Source organism: Amphiprion ocellaris, chromosome 17 (assembly GCF_022539595.1).
Source record: "Amphiprion ocellaris isolate individual 3 ecotype Okinawa chromosome 17, ASM2253959v1, whole genome shotgun sequence".
NCBI classification, from domain to species: Eukaryota; Metazoa; Chordata; class Actinopteri; family Pomacentridae; genus Amphiprion; species Amphiprion ocellaris.
The window spans coordinates 5,958,740-5,971,162 of record NC_072782.1 but is presented as its reverse complement, the minus strand read 5'-3'; the positions used below and the strand labels follow the sequence as shown (position 1 = coordinate 5,971,162).

Below are 12,423 nucleotides of genomic sequence, written 5' to 3'. Positions count from 1 at the left end.
GGTCCGGCCCACTTGAGATCAAATTGTTCTGAATGTGGCCCCTGAATGAGTTTGACATCCCTGCTTTACGAGTTTATTCAAAGCAAGTTTAAAGCTTGTTTTATTTTTACTTTTACTATAACTAAAGCAGCTATTATGGTATTAATTACTTGATTTCAGTCAGAAATGATATAAATGATGATGACAAGATGTAAATGTATGTTGAATTCTACTAAAATCACTCTACAAAGTCACTTAGCGTCAAAGAAAATCAATTTATTTGAGAATTTTCAGCCGAATGTGATGGATGCAACATGTGGGATCTTATTTCTTCTGTAAAGCTGCCTGTATGGTGCTTCTCAGAAAACACAAAGCTGCTTTAAGTGAGCACATGTGCACGTATGTGAGTGTGTCCTGGGAAGTTTACCCCTTTTGAAGCTCTCAGATTAGTAATCTGTGTGAGTGCTGGTTGTGGACGGGTGGAGGTACTTGTGACCTGGTCGGGTCGTGTGTTTTCTGCTGCGACCTGCATGTCAGTTCAAAGCCGCCTGCCGCTGCATGAGGGGGGATGAGAGGACACATGAAAGCAGCACTCGACAACATGTACGGTCTAAGAGATCACAGAGGCAAACGGCGAGGACCAACATAAACAAATCAAACGCACCTACACTTTTAGAGTTTGTCCAATGAAGTGCGCCCACATGTTGGGGGCTCTTAGGGACATGGATGCAGCAGATGTATCCAGGAGGAGGAGAAGGAGTTGATCGTAGTGTTGCTGAAACAAAACCAGCAATATGTTACAGAAAATAAAGGAATCCTCCTGTTTTCCTCATTTAAGGGCACCAAAAAATATTGTTTCCTTGTCTAAAAAAAATCCCAAAAAATCTGCAACAAAATTCCTCAATTCAATTGTTTTGTTTGTTTTTCTTGGTTTGTGTAATTGTATAAAAATAAATAAAAACTCGAGTGAAAAAAATTCTAAAAATGAATTTTCCAAGCAATTTTCAATTTAACCCTCCTGTTGTCCTCATTTACAGGCACCAAAAAATATTGTTTCCTTGTCTGAAAAAAAAATCCAAAAATTCAGCAAAAAAAAAATTCTCCAAATTTCTGAAAATTTGCAAAACCTCCAGGAAGAAAATTCCAATAATTCCTTAAAAGTTTCCCTTAAAAGTTTGATTTTAAATAAAGTTCCCAAATTTGGCAAGAAAATTCTTGTAAATATTTTCAAAAAATGAATAAAAATCTTCCAAAAAAATCCTAAAAATAGCTAAAGTGATTATATATATATCAGTAAAACTTCTAATATTTTCTTTAAGAACATTCACATAAAAATCAACCAAAATCCAGAGAAATTCACTGGATTTTTGGTTGATTTTTTTTGTGAATGTTCTTAACCCTTGTGTTGTCCTGCGGGTCAAAATTAACCTGTTTTAAAGTTTGACAACGTGGGGGAAAAACAATATATTTTCACAGTGAAACTTCTGATGTCCACATTTTCAACATTTTGGGAAATCTTTGAACATTTTTTGGTGGAAAAAAGATGCGGACATCAGAAATTTCACTCTGAAAAAAAAAAAATTTAAAAAAAAAAAAAAAAAAAAAAAAAAAAAAAATATATATATATATATATATATATATATATATATATATATATATATATATATGTTTCCACATTTTCAAACTTTAAAACGGGTCAATTTGGACCCACAGGACGACATGAGGGTTAATTTACTGGAAAAGATTTCAGATAGCACTTGATTTATGCATCTTTGTCCACACATTTACCATAAATTTGCTAAATTTTGTCTGGTGTCTCCTTGAACTCCAAAACAAAAAACATCTTCCAGCTATGACCGCTGGTGCTCATCTCCACTTCAAACATTCACTTTATTATGTTGACCGTGACGCTGAACAATGGGGATATTGACAGTCGTGTGTTGTGAACAAGCCGGGTTGTTTGAGTATTTTAGCGCGTCGGGCTCCCAGGCGGGCTGTAGCTTTCTGAAAGCCCCGTATTGTATTTCTTTCCTGTGCCAGAGCCCGTTTCCTGTGGCGGTGCCGTGTCAAACAAAGATGACCCTCCGCTTCCTGCAAGTCGCATGGAGACGGGCCCGCCACGAGCCCTGGGGCCTCACCGCCAGCCACCCAACCACCTCCGAGCCCCCACTCCGTCCCTTTCCTTCTTAACCTTTCTGGAGCTCACTTTGTTTTTCCTGGTCCCACCTCATGTTTCCCTCAACTTCTTCTGTTTTCCTTCATTCATTTCTCTCCCTTCATCCCTCCTGCATCTCAGTCTTCCACTGTTTTCTTACTTCGTCTCCTTCACGTTTCCCTCCGTCCACACCTCCTTTCCTCCCTGCATCCCTTCTTCTCCCCCTCCTCCCTTTGTCCCACTCTCCAGGTCAGAAGAAGGTCCGTCAGGCGTTTCCTGTGCGAGCTGCAGCACCAGACCACACCTTGCCAGGGGATTTCTGCAGCCGCTGTCAGTGATAGAAACACGCTACGTACATACATGGTGCTCTGCTACACAATGAAAACATACGACTTGTTTTTGGAAATAAGCTGTGCACTGTTGAACTTGTCATCAGTAGGATAAAGAGACATTTGTGGGAAAAATGTTGAGAACTTACAGTCTAGAATAGGCAAAAACAAAACACGCAAAATGTGTATTTTTAAGTATTCTTAGTAAAAATCAAAGCGACTGTCTGCTGACAGCTGTCAAGCTCCTTTGTAAGTCAAGTTCCAGCGTTTCTGTGCTCTGAAAAAAGATGTTTTTCAATCACAGGCAGAAACCTCAGGGTCACTTCTCTGCTTTGGAGTATGAGAAAGATGTCAAATTTTGCATTACTATTGGTCCCTATAGAAATCAGCCACATGATAGGGGTTAAACACTGGACTCGCCTGATGTCTATCATGAAGCAAATCAAACTGTGACGACTAGTGAAGATTTTGAACAGATGATATGTGTGCAGAAACCAACTTCTATGGTAAATTATCTTCAACAGATCTCCCTCACCATGATGCAGATTAACCTCAAGGGCTGAAGAATTATTTAAATAAAACCCTTTTTGCAATTTTAAACGATGTAAATATGAAATCACAATACAATAATACTGTAATTTAACATATTGAAACTTTAAGGTGTTGTTTATGCTTCCTCATAGAACAGTGTATACTATGTGCCTTAGACATGTATGCTATAGTCTGATATAAACCCACTCGTTGTCCTCATTTACGGGCACCAAAAAATATTGTTTCCTCATCTGAAAAAAATCCAAAAATTCAGCAAAAAAATTCCCCAAATTTCTGAAAATTTGCAAAACCTTCAGGAAGAAAATTCCAATAATTCCTTGAAAGTTTCCCTTAAAAGTTTTATTCAAAAAAATCCCCCAAATTTGGCAAGAAAATTCTTGTAAATATTTTCAAAAAAATTTGTCAAAATCTTCCAAAAAATCCTGAAAATATCTAAAATGATTACATATATATCAGTAAAACTTCTAATATTTTCTTTAAGAACATTCACATAAAAATCAACCAAAATCCAGCGAAATTTGCTGGATTTTGGTTGATTTTTATGTGAATGTTCTTATGAAACATTTACATTTTTTTTCCCCCACCAAAAAATGTTCAAAAATTTCCCAAAAATATTGAAAATGTGGACATTAGAAGTTTCACTGTGTATATATATATATATATATATATATATATATATATATATATATATATATATATATATATATATATATATATACACACACACACAACATATATATATATATATATATACAACACAAGGTGTTAACAGTATAATTATAGCACTTGGCAGCTCATGCTTCTGTGATGTGGAGGCCAAAATCTACAAATGAAAATACGATCAGCATATTTAACTGATTATTTAAGCTATGAAATAAATAACCCAAACTCACAACCAATACAAATTAATGATTAAAGAGACAATGAATTGAAATGAAATGCCCAAATTCAAAAGGCATTGAACTCAGAACTGATGTGATGCTCCATGATGTTTAAAAAAATTTTAAAAAAAAACGCAAATCAAATCGCATCAGCCAGAAAACTTGAAATTCAATGTTTTTCCCAAATCATTCAGCCCTCGTGCTCACATTGGCACAGTCCTCCACGTTTCACGGCCCAGCAAGCCTTTGAACCGACTTCTCGTCCTCCTTCCACTCAAGGTCATGAACACGCGTGTGCACGGACACATGTGCCGGCAGCAATAACACGCTTTGCCGTGCATCTCGGAAAACGACTCCTCTGGTCTTCTTCCAGTGCAGGTCAGAGGCAGGAAGTGAGTGGAGAGAAAAGGAGGAAGCAGAAGCAGCTCTCTGTGGCTGCAGGTAGTGACCCTGAGCCTCGACCTCCAACCTCACGCTGCATCGCTCCGACAAAACACTCTGACAAAACACAGATGTGCAAAACCGCTCCTCAACACTTGCTGTTGCTAAGGTGAGGAGATGTTTAATAGCAACTGAGTCTTTAACCCTCAGGTCGTCCTGCGGGTGGAAATTGACCCGTTTTAAAGTTTGAAAATGTGGGGGAAAAAAAAACATTTTCACAGTGAAACTTCTGATGTCCACATTTGCAACATTTTTGGGAAATCTTTGAACATTTTTTGGTAGACAAAAGAAATGTTAAAAATGTTTCTTAAGACCATTCACATAAAAATCAACCAAAATCCAGCTAATTTCACTGTATTTTGGTTGATTTTTATGTGAATGTTCTTAAAGAAAATATTAGAAGTTTTATTGATATATATGGAATCACTTTAGATATTTTTAGGATTTTTTTTAGAAGATTTTTACTCATTTTTTGAAAATATTTACAAGAATTTTCTTGTCAAATTTGGGGGATTTAAAAATAAAACTTTTAAGGGAAATTTTTAAGGAATTATTGGAATTTTCTTCCTGAAGGTTTTGTAAATTTTCAGAAATTTGGCGAATTTTTTTTTTTTTGCTGAATTTGGGGATTTTTTTCAGACAAGGAATCTATGCTTTTTGGTGCCCGTAAATGAAGACAGCAGGAGGGTTAAAGATGTTAAAAAAAAACAGATTCAACTCCAGTGTTATAATTTATCTCTTTATTATCTGACAACAATAATAACAGCATGTTGCTTTTGTTCACTTATTACATTTACAGAAGTGGTCAGAAAGCAGTATGGACTCATGGACTTTGTTCACACAATCATCCATCCTTCTTTCCTTTATCGAACTGTTGGACAATGTTGGAGGTAAAGCTGCTGAAAAGACCGTTGGAACATGAACCCTGTCCAAATCCAACCCTCACACCATACTGGTGCCAAAACCAGCATCCTTAATGCTGATGTTTGCACCTGAGAGATTTAAACCCTTGAAATGTCACCGATGGATTAACCAGTGGTCAGGCTGTTTTTGGACAGAGCTCATGACTGTGGAGGGTGACTGATGTTCTGCCTCACCAGCTCCAGAAGAATAGCCTGCTGCCATGTTTGGCAGGCTCCAGTTTTCCCTCTGTGGCTGGGTTGGGCTCTGGACGTGGTCTAGAATGGTAGGGGTTCTCTGGGAGAGGCCGCGAGGTCGCCACTTTGGTTACCTACGACAGCAAAGAACATGCAACCCACAACTTGTCAAACGTACAGTAAACACACTGGAGTATCCTGAAAAGATGCTTTAATGAACATACTCAGTTTCAAGGGCCTGCTTCTCTTATAATTATAATACAGTGTAAATTTCCCCCGCTGCGGGATCAATAAAGGTTTATTCTATCTAATCTATCTATCGAATGAAGCAAAATAGTTAACATAATAGTTAAACAAAGGCTATATTGTACCAATCTCTGACTAAATAGTTAAATTCTACTGCTGCATGTCCAGGTAGCTCAGCTGGCTGAGTGGGTGACCCATAAACGGGGGCTATAGTCCCCGATGCAGCAGCTTAGGGTCGATTCCAGATCACAACTCTTTGCTGCAAGTGTTCCCCCCATTCTTCTCCCTACTTTCCTGTCTAATAACGTCAACAAAAGGCCAAAAAAAATTTTTTTAAAAGAGTAATTCTATTGCTGAAAATCTGTTTTAACCTGTGAGAGATCGATTAATGACAAAATAATAAGCAGTTCAAAAATCACTGATTTTATTAACATAAAAGCCTTCCACAAGAGCTAAAATGATTAGCTGAATATCCAATTGATGGTTGACAGAAAATATTATCCAACTCTTCTGATAATTCCCCAATTTTCCAAGCAAAAATGCCCCAAATTCACAATGTGTGTTGATATTTGCTAGTGAAATAGCAAAATGGACACCTTCTGCTTTTCAATTTCTGATGAGACCAAGCAGGGACACTGAACATGGGACACGTAGAAAAATAACCATTATGCATAAGCATTGAACTGCCGTTTTGTCCATTTCCTTCATCTCTTTCCTTATGTCATGTTTTACATCATCTCAGCTCTTCTTTTACCACCCCCATCCTCTCTCCCTGCTTCATCCCTCCTTTACACTTTTCAGTACAGCTCCTGGACCAGGTTCTTTTCATCATCTCTCATGTCATTCTTCAAGTCTGGACATCTCCCAGCCAAATTGTGCAATCTATTGCAAATCCAATCAACATTTATCAAAATTCTGTTTATTCCCATCATTTAAAGTATATAATTTGTTACAGATTTGTTCCATGAGCACAACACAGAGTGCAGAGTCATATTTTTAAGCAATCTGAAGCCATATTTCTGTTCTTTTGTTTCTCTGCTCACGTGATTTGAAAGCCTGAACAAGGGCTCGAACTGATAAGTGCAAAACAGCCAGAAAGTTGATTACAGCCATTCACAGGTTTGCTGGTTTGTTCAAGTGTCTTTTCAAAGGCTACATAAATAAATACCCAAAATTCTATCATCAAGATCAGTTTTTGGTCTTGTTTTGATTGCTGATACTTAATTAGTGCTTGTCAGTTATGTGAAGGCCCTTAAAGATGTCAATTTATGGAAAGAAAAACCGACGCAGCATAAAACACATGATTTGCCTGCTCACAACCAGAGCTGAATGAGGCCGCTACGCAGATGCAATCAGAGCCTCTTGCACAGTCCACAATCAGTAAGAATAGAGCCCATCAACCAAGCTGCTGGCATTGTAAAAGCAGTCAATCCTTCACCAGTCTCACCTTAGACAGATCTCCCAGGTCAGGTCTCTCCCACCCCAGTTTATCAAGGACGCAGCTGTCGAAGGCTTGCTGCTGTTTACGGCAGTGGCGCAGCTCTACCAAGTTTGTATAATCCAGACAGGTCCAGTACTCTGTGAAGGACTCAGCACAGTTCCCCTTGATTTGCCTAAAAGGCAGACAGACAAAAGAATCAGAATCAAATATGCAAGATTTGGATAGAAGTAGTCAAGAATATGTAGTTGTGATGCATGAGCTAGAAATCGCTCCCTTAAATGCTGAGAAGATATTTTAAAAGCTCAGACTCAGGGGGTAAAATGGAGGAGACGTTGAAGGAATATACAACATGCAAGTTAAAGACTTGTACATCAACTTGTATTTTTATGAGCCAAACATGTTCAAATTCTAAATTCTGAGAGTAAATGATTTAAGGAACGTTCATTAACTCATGGCTACTTGACTTATGACTTGTCAGTTTCCACTCCTTGATCCCATTTGATCGCTATGGGCAGGTTTCCACAACAAGAACTATGTGAAAGTACCTCAAAGCGGCTGGCAGTTGCCAGAAACACCAGAGAATCAAACCAGGCCCCTGGTGCAATTACAATTTTTCTCAAATCTGTCCTCATTATAATAATTGCAGGTACTTCTCTAGAGGTCATGTGTTTTTTTTCTTCTTTTTTTTTCAACCAAAAACACAACGTGTTTGATACAAACTTACAAAAGCACCATAGTTACTGCAAAAGCATCAGCACAAAGCTCAATCTGGAACTTTCAGTAAACACAGACAGTACTTAAGAGTGAAAAATGCCAGACCACTTTCTCGAAGGTTTATAGACACAATAGGCTTTATGCATAATTTATTCATGTTTTAAATGTAATGCTGTTTAGTTTTTTTCCACTTAAGAAAAAAAAGATGACATTTGGTTAGGTTTAGTTGATCAGGCTGAATCACTTTCAATAATCACAAACACAATTAGAGATTTTTATGAAATAAAAATTTACTTATCCCCTTAATGTCCACCCATTTTCTTCTTAAAACTAAAACCTTGGAAACATTTTGTTTGTTGAACTCTGAGGGTAAAAGCAGTATGTAGCACATAGTAATTCAACAAGAATGTGTCCCTATATACAACAAATAAGGTAAGGAACTATGGTTCTACTGTGTAAGGAGCTATTACTGCTTCTGATGTGATTGTTTCTTTAGCATTAGTATCCTAAAATGATTTACGTTGTTTGAATGTGAGGATTTGTGCTTTCAAACAATGAGTCAGATGGTATTCAAAGTACAGTGGCAGTTTTTTCATGTGGCTTGTGTTTGGCTGCAGTGAGTGTTAACAGGTTAAAGCAAAGTAAAAACAATACATTAAAAAGCTTTGCAGCAATAAATATTCACTCAAAAAGACAAACACAAATGATCCAAATATATAAACAACTGTATGATTAATACTTTGACAAATTATGTTTACACAACAGAACATAACTCTTCAGCGAGCTGGCAACATCTGAGAAATATTGCTTTCATAGAAGTCCAGTTGGTCGTTGTGTGAAGCGTAAACACACCATAAAAACGCAAGATGATCTTGACCATAATGCCCTACAGAAGGCTGGTCATACCCACAGGCTACCGCACAAATTACGGACATGTAATTCTCCCTATTTCAATTAAAAATCGGAATACTCTACACAACATGTGCATGTTTTCACCCTGAACTTCCTTAATATCTTGTAGACATTCAGAGAGTCTGTAGACATCTCAAACAACTAGAAATTATCACCAGTTACACCACAAAGCATCCAGCAGAAGCCTTGTATGGAAATTCATGAAAGACAACTGTTATAAAAATCCACCTGTAGTTTGGACCAGATTTAGCAACTTATCCTGAAGTTTAACCCAGGTTTTTTTTTGTAAAATCAACTTGATCAACTCCATCTCACAAGCTGCACAGAAACTTAATAATGACAGCATTGTTCTCTTCTACTCTTGCATCCTTAGTTTTAAATTCTACTTGAGATTTCCTCCCACCTCTACCAAAAGACTATGAAAGCTTGTGAACAGGACAACACATAGTGCAGGAAACTTCCTTACTCTGAAATTATCTGTATAAACTTTAATAACTTTAACCTCTGGAAGAACCACTGTCCAAAACCAGTATCTGCAACCTCAGAGCATAGTTGTGTTCATCATTGAGTAAGAAATGCAAAAACTCTGGCCGCAGACTTTTAAACTCTGCACTCTGTCGGCTTCAGAGTTCAGCCACATCTTCAATCACTCTCCGACCACAAGCACCACTGGGTCAGTTTTTAAGATGACAACATTGTAGCAGCCTTCAGCTTTAAAAATGTCATTATTCTGCCTTTGGACATTTTCTTTCAAATGCTATAGGACTTTTTTTTTTCAAGCCAAGGCAAAAGAGATGAAGCATTTGGCAGGTTTTCACCATGCCAAACTATTCAATTACAGGATCCAGGGACCCAAAGCATGCGTCATTAACTTTAAAACCCCACTGTTTACATATACTTTTTTGCTCACATACATTTTCTAGTACAGGGGGTCCTTGACTTTCGTTGGAGTTCCGTTCCTTCTGATCTACGCAAGTCAATTTTCACCATAAGTCGAAACTCCAAAGAAAATGTAAACAAAGCCGTTATGTGCATCATGTTATGATTATGAATACTAATGACTCTCATGCATGTATGATTCATTTTGCAAGAAGATAACAGAATATTGTAACGGACTGATATTGTTGTTGATGTTTCAATGTTTATTGTTCAGTTCGAGATTTACCAAATGTAAGTGAACATACCATGTTTAGTTAGCTCACCGCTGATTGGCTGAGAGTCAGCAGTAGTGTGTGTGTGTTGCTGGAGTCAAGTTATAACTTCGCAACTTGACCGATGTTTGTCGGTGTTTCACCCTGTTCCGAGCATTTTATTATATCTAATTTCAATTCCGTGGAGACGGCTTTCCTTTTCTTCAAAGCATCAGAAAAGCCTTACTTTAACTTGGGAACCAAAATGAAGGGCAATAACTTAGTGAATGTAGCACAATCCAAGGCGACGTACAACCGGAGAATGTAAACAAAGCCGTCTTATAGCGCCGCGTGACGACGTATTTGTCCACTCCACTCGTCAACTAGTTCCACATAACCAGTTCCGACTTAACAACGAAACGCCGTAGGTCGACGACACCGTTAACCGAGGACCCGATGTATATTTAGGTATGGTTTCATACTTTTTCACAAATCTTTTTTAAATCATATGCACAGACTTTTCTAAATATTGTGTCTATTTATACCAAGAGTATTTGGTCAAAAGCACATAAAAATCCACAATGTGAGCTACCTGAAGAAGTTGAGTGCACATTCGTTGACTTTCCTCCCTTCTTCTAGACACTTCCTGGGGTCCTTCTCCTCCCAGCGGCAGAGCATGAACTCCTTGTTGGGTTTGTCACACTGAGAGCCATAATGGTGGGCAGCAGCCTTCAGCACTGCAGAGGACACATTTATCTGGACAGAAGAAGAGACAAGAACAAGAAGAACAATTAGACTGGACAAAAACAAAACACAAAAAACATTTTAATCATCAGGTAACACAGAGCTTTAGAAAAAAACATTTCATTTTTTAAAGAAAGCAGCTAATAGAATGGCACTTGTTGATATGTAATAAAGAACAGTGCATCAATTTTACGTCTCAAAAGTAGAGTTGATGTTATGAAGCATAATTTGGAGCAACTGAACCTAGTTGCACCGGTTAGTCTTGACTAACCCTGGTCCTAACTGCAAAGCTGGTCTTAGTTGGGAACGATCTTTAGAATGGATGTAATGTTGGTGTCATCAACCAAACCTAAGCCTAACCTCCGCCTGGTTTTAGCTGGCCCCTAGGAATTACAATTCTGGCTCCTCCAGTGTAAACTGCACAATCTAACACGCCATAGGTGTCCTATAGAGCTCACAAGTTCTGGCTTGTTTACTTATTTATGCATTTTAATATAGCAACAGTTGACACTGTTTAAGAGGTAGCTATGAAGTCTGAGCATTGCTTTTAGAGGACTACCCCTTGTTTTTTCTCTCCTGCAAGGGTGTTGCCAACCTCAAACATTGTGCTGATCTCCAACTGTCTTTTCATTACATAAATGATGAAATGTTTTGTTTAAGAAAAAAAAATCTTACATACAGAAATCAGTATTGACATTTTTTATTTGTTAAAGTTAACCATTTCCATTTTTTTCTTGAAAAAAAACAAACAAACAAATTTTAAAAAACAACTATTTGTGAGGTCCCGGAAACATTACAGCTTCCGTGATTTAAGTTTGTTAAAAACAGACTAAAGATCATAGTCGGGATGTCAATGCATTACACAATGCAATGTAATTCTAAATAGCTAACTACTTAATTTGTCTCTGTATTTAGATTTTCGGATCCTTGATGCCATATTTATAAAGCTGGACAAACACAGACTGCTGTCAACTTTCACCTGACTCCCAAGGACAAGTTAAGTGGGCTAACAACACTGCTAACGTAAGCCAGGCAGAAAACTGACAGGAGCCAGTCGTTATAGAGTTACTGCCCTCACATGAACACACTGAAGACGTAATATGGACTGTGACAAATGTGACACAGAGATTATAAAACAAAGTTAATGCTAACGCAATTTAATATGCTCAAGGTGGCTATCATAATGATGCTAATACATTAACCAGCTTCACGGGGATATATTCAACCGCAGACACAACATCAACCTAGGTAATGCAGCCAACCTAGAGCACTGTGAAGGAAAGTAACCCCATCTGGAACAGTTAACAGCTACTGATGCATACAGCTGCTAGCCGCTTAGCTTGTTAGCTGTCTCGTTTCTCATTGAAGCTGAACAAAAACTGCGGCTCACCTCGTCCACCTTCAGCTCCTGCAGTGTGGGTACTTCCAGCGTCGTGGGCATGGCTGCGTGCTTGTACGATAAAACGAACGCAGAAAATCAAACGCCGCCGTTTAAAAACATTCAAGGTCCTCGCCGGGCTCCAGGACGAGCGACGAGGCCGCGAAGAAGAAGGTCACTTTACTGCGCCCGATGCCGTCAGTCGGGGGGCGCGTTCTGATGACGTAGAGAGGGCGACAGTCGCATGCGCACTTCATGAACAACAAAGAAAACTATTTAAGTACAATAAACTTTTCTGTTTTGTGCATATCTTACACCCATGACAATTCATTTAACAAATATTACAATTCTAAAAAAAATGTATATATAACAGACAGTGTGTTACGTTTTATGCGGAACAGTTCAAGCTTGTTGCCATAGCAAC

The 12,423-nt window shown here is 38.1% G+C and overlaps 1 protein-coding gene and 1 long non-coding RNA gene across 2 annotated transcripts; both read right to left on the bottom strand.

Moving 5' to 3' along the window:
* Positions 1-240: 240 nt before the first annotated feature.
* Positions 241-843, bottom strand: LOC129347302 (uncharacterized). The gene is made up of 2 exons (XR_008599336.1): positions 644-843; positions 241-533 (listed from the first exon to the last, which is right to left on the bottom strand). It is a non-coding gene; the product is annotated as an uncharacterized LOC129347302 (long non-coding RNA).
* Positions 844-5,062: 4,219 nt separating this feature from the next.
* ndufa8 (NADH:ubiquinone oxidoreductase subunit A8) lies at positions 5,063-12,193 on the bottom strand. Its single transcript, XM_023278095.3, has 4 exons — positions 12,012-12,193; positions 10,470-10,633; positions 7,128-7,293; positions 5,063-5,568 (listed from the first exon to the last, which is right to left on the bottom strand). Exons 1-4 carry the CDS (start codon positions 12,060-12,062, stop codon positions 5,431-5,433), a joined length of 519 nt encoding a protein of 172 aa, XP_023133863.1. The 5' UTR covers positions 12,063-12,193; the 3' UTR covers positions 5,063-5,430.
* Positions 12,194-12,423: the final 230 nt, after the last annotated feature.

Excerpts from the sequence above, each read along its gene's own strand:
- ndufa8 (XM_023278095.3), bottom strand. The coding sequence starts at position 12,062 with ATGCCCACGACGCTGGAAGTACCCACACTGCAGGAGCTGAAGGTGGAC. Across the intron at positions 10,634-12,011 it reads AGGAGCTGAAGGTGGACGAG|ATAAATGTGTCCTCTGCAGT; the intron begins GTGAGCCGCAGT and ends TCTTCTGTCCAG. Across the intron at positions 7,294-10,469 it reads TGTGCACTCAACTTCTTCAG|GCAAATCAAGGGGAACTGTG; the intron begins GTAGCTCACATT and ends TCTGCCTTTTAG.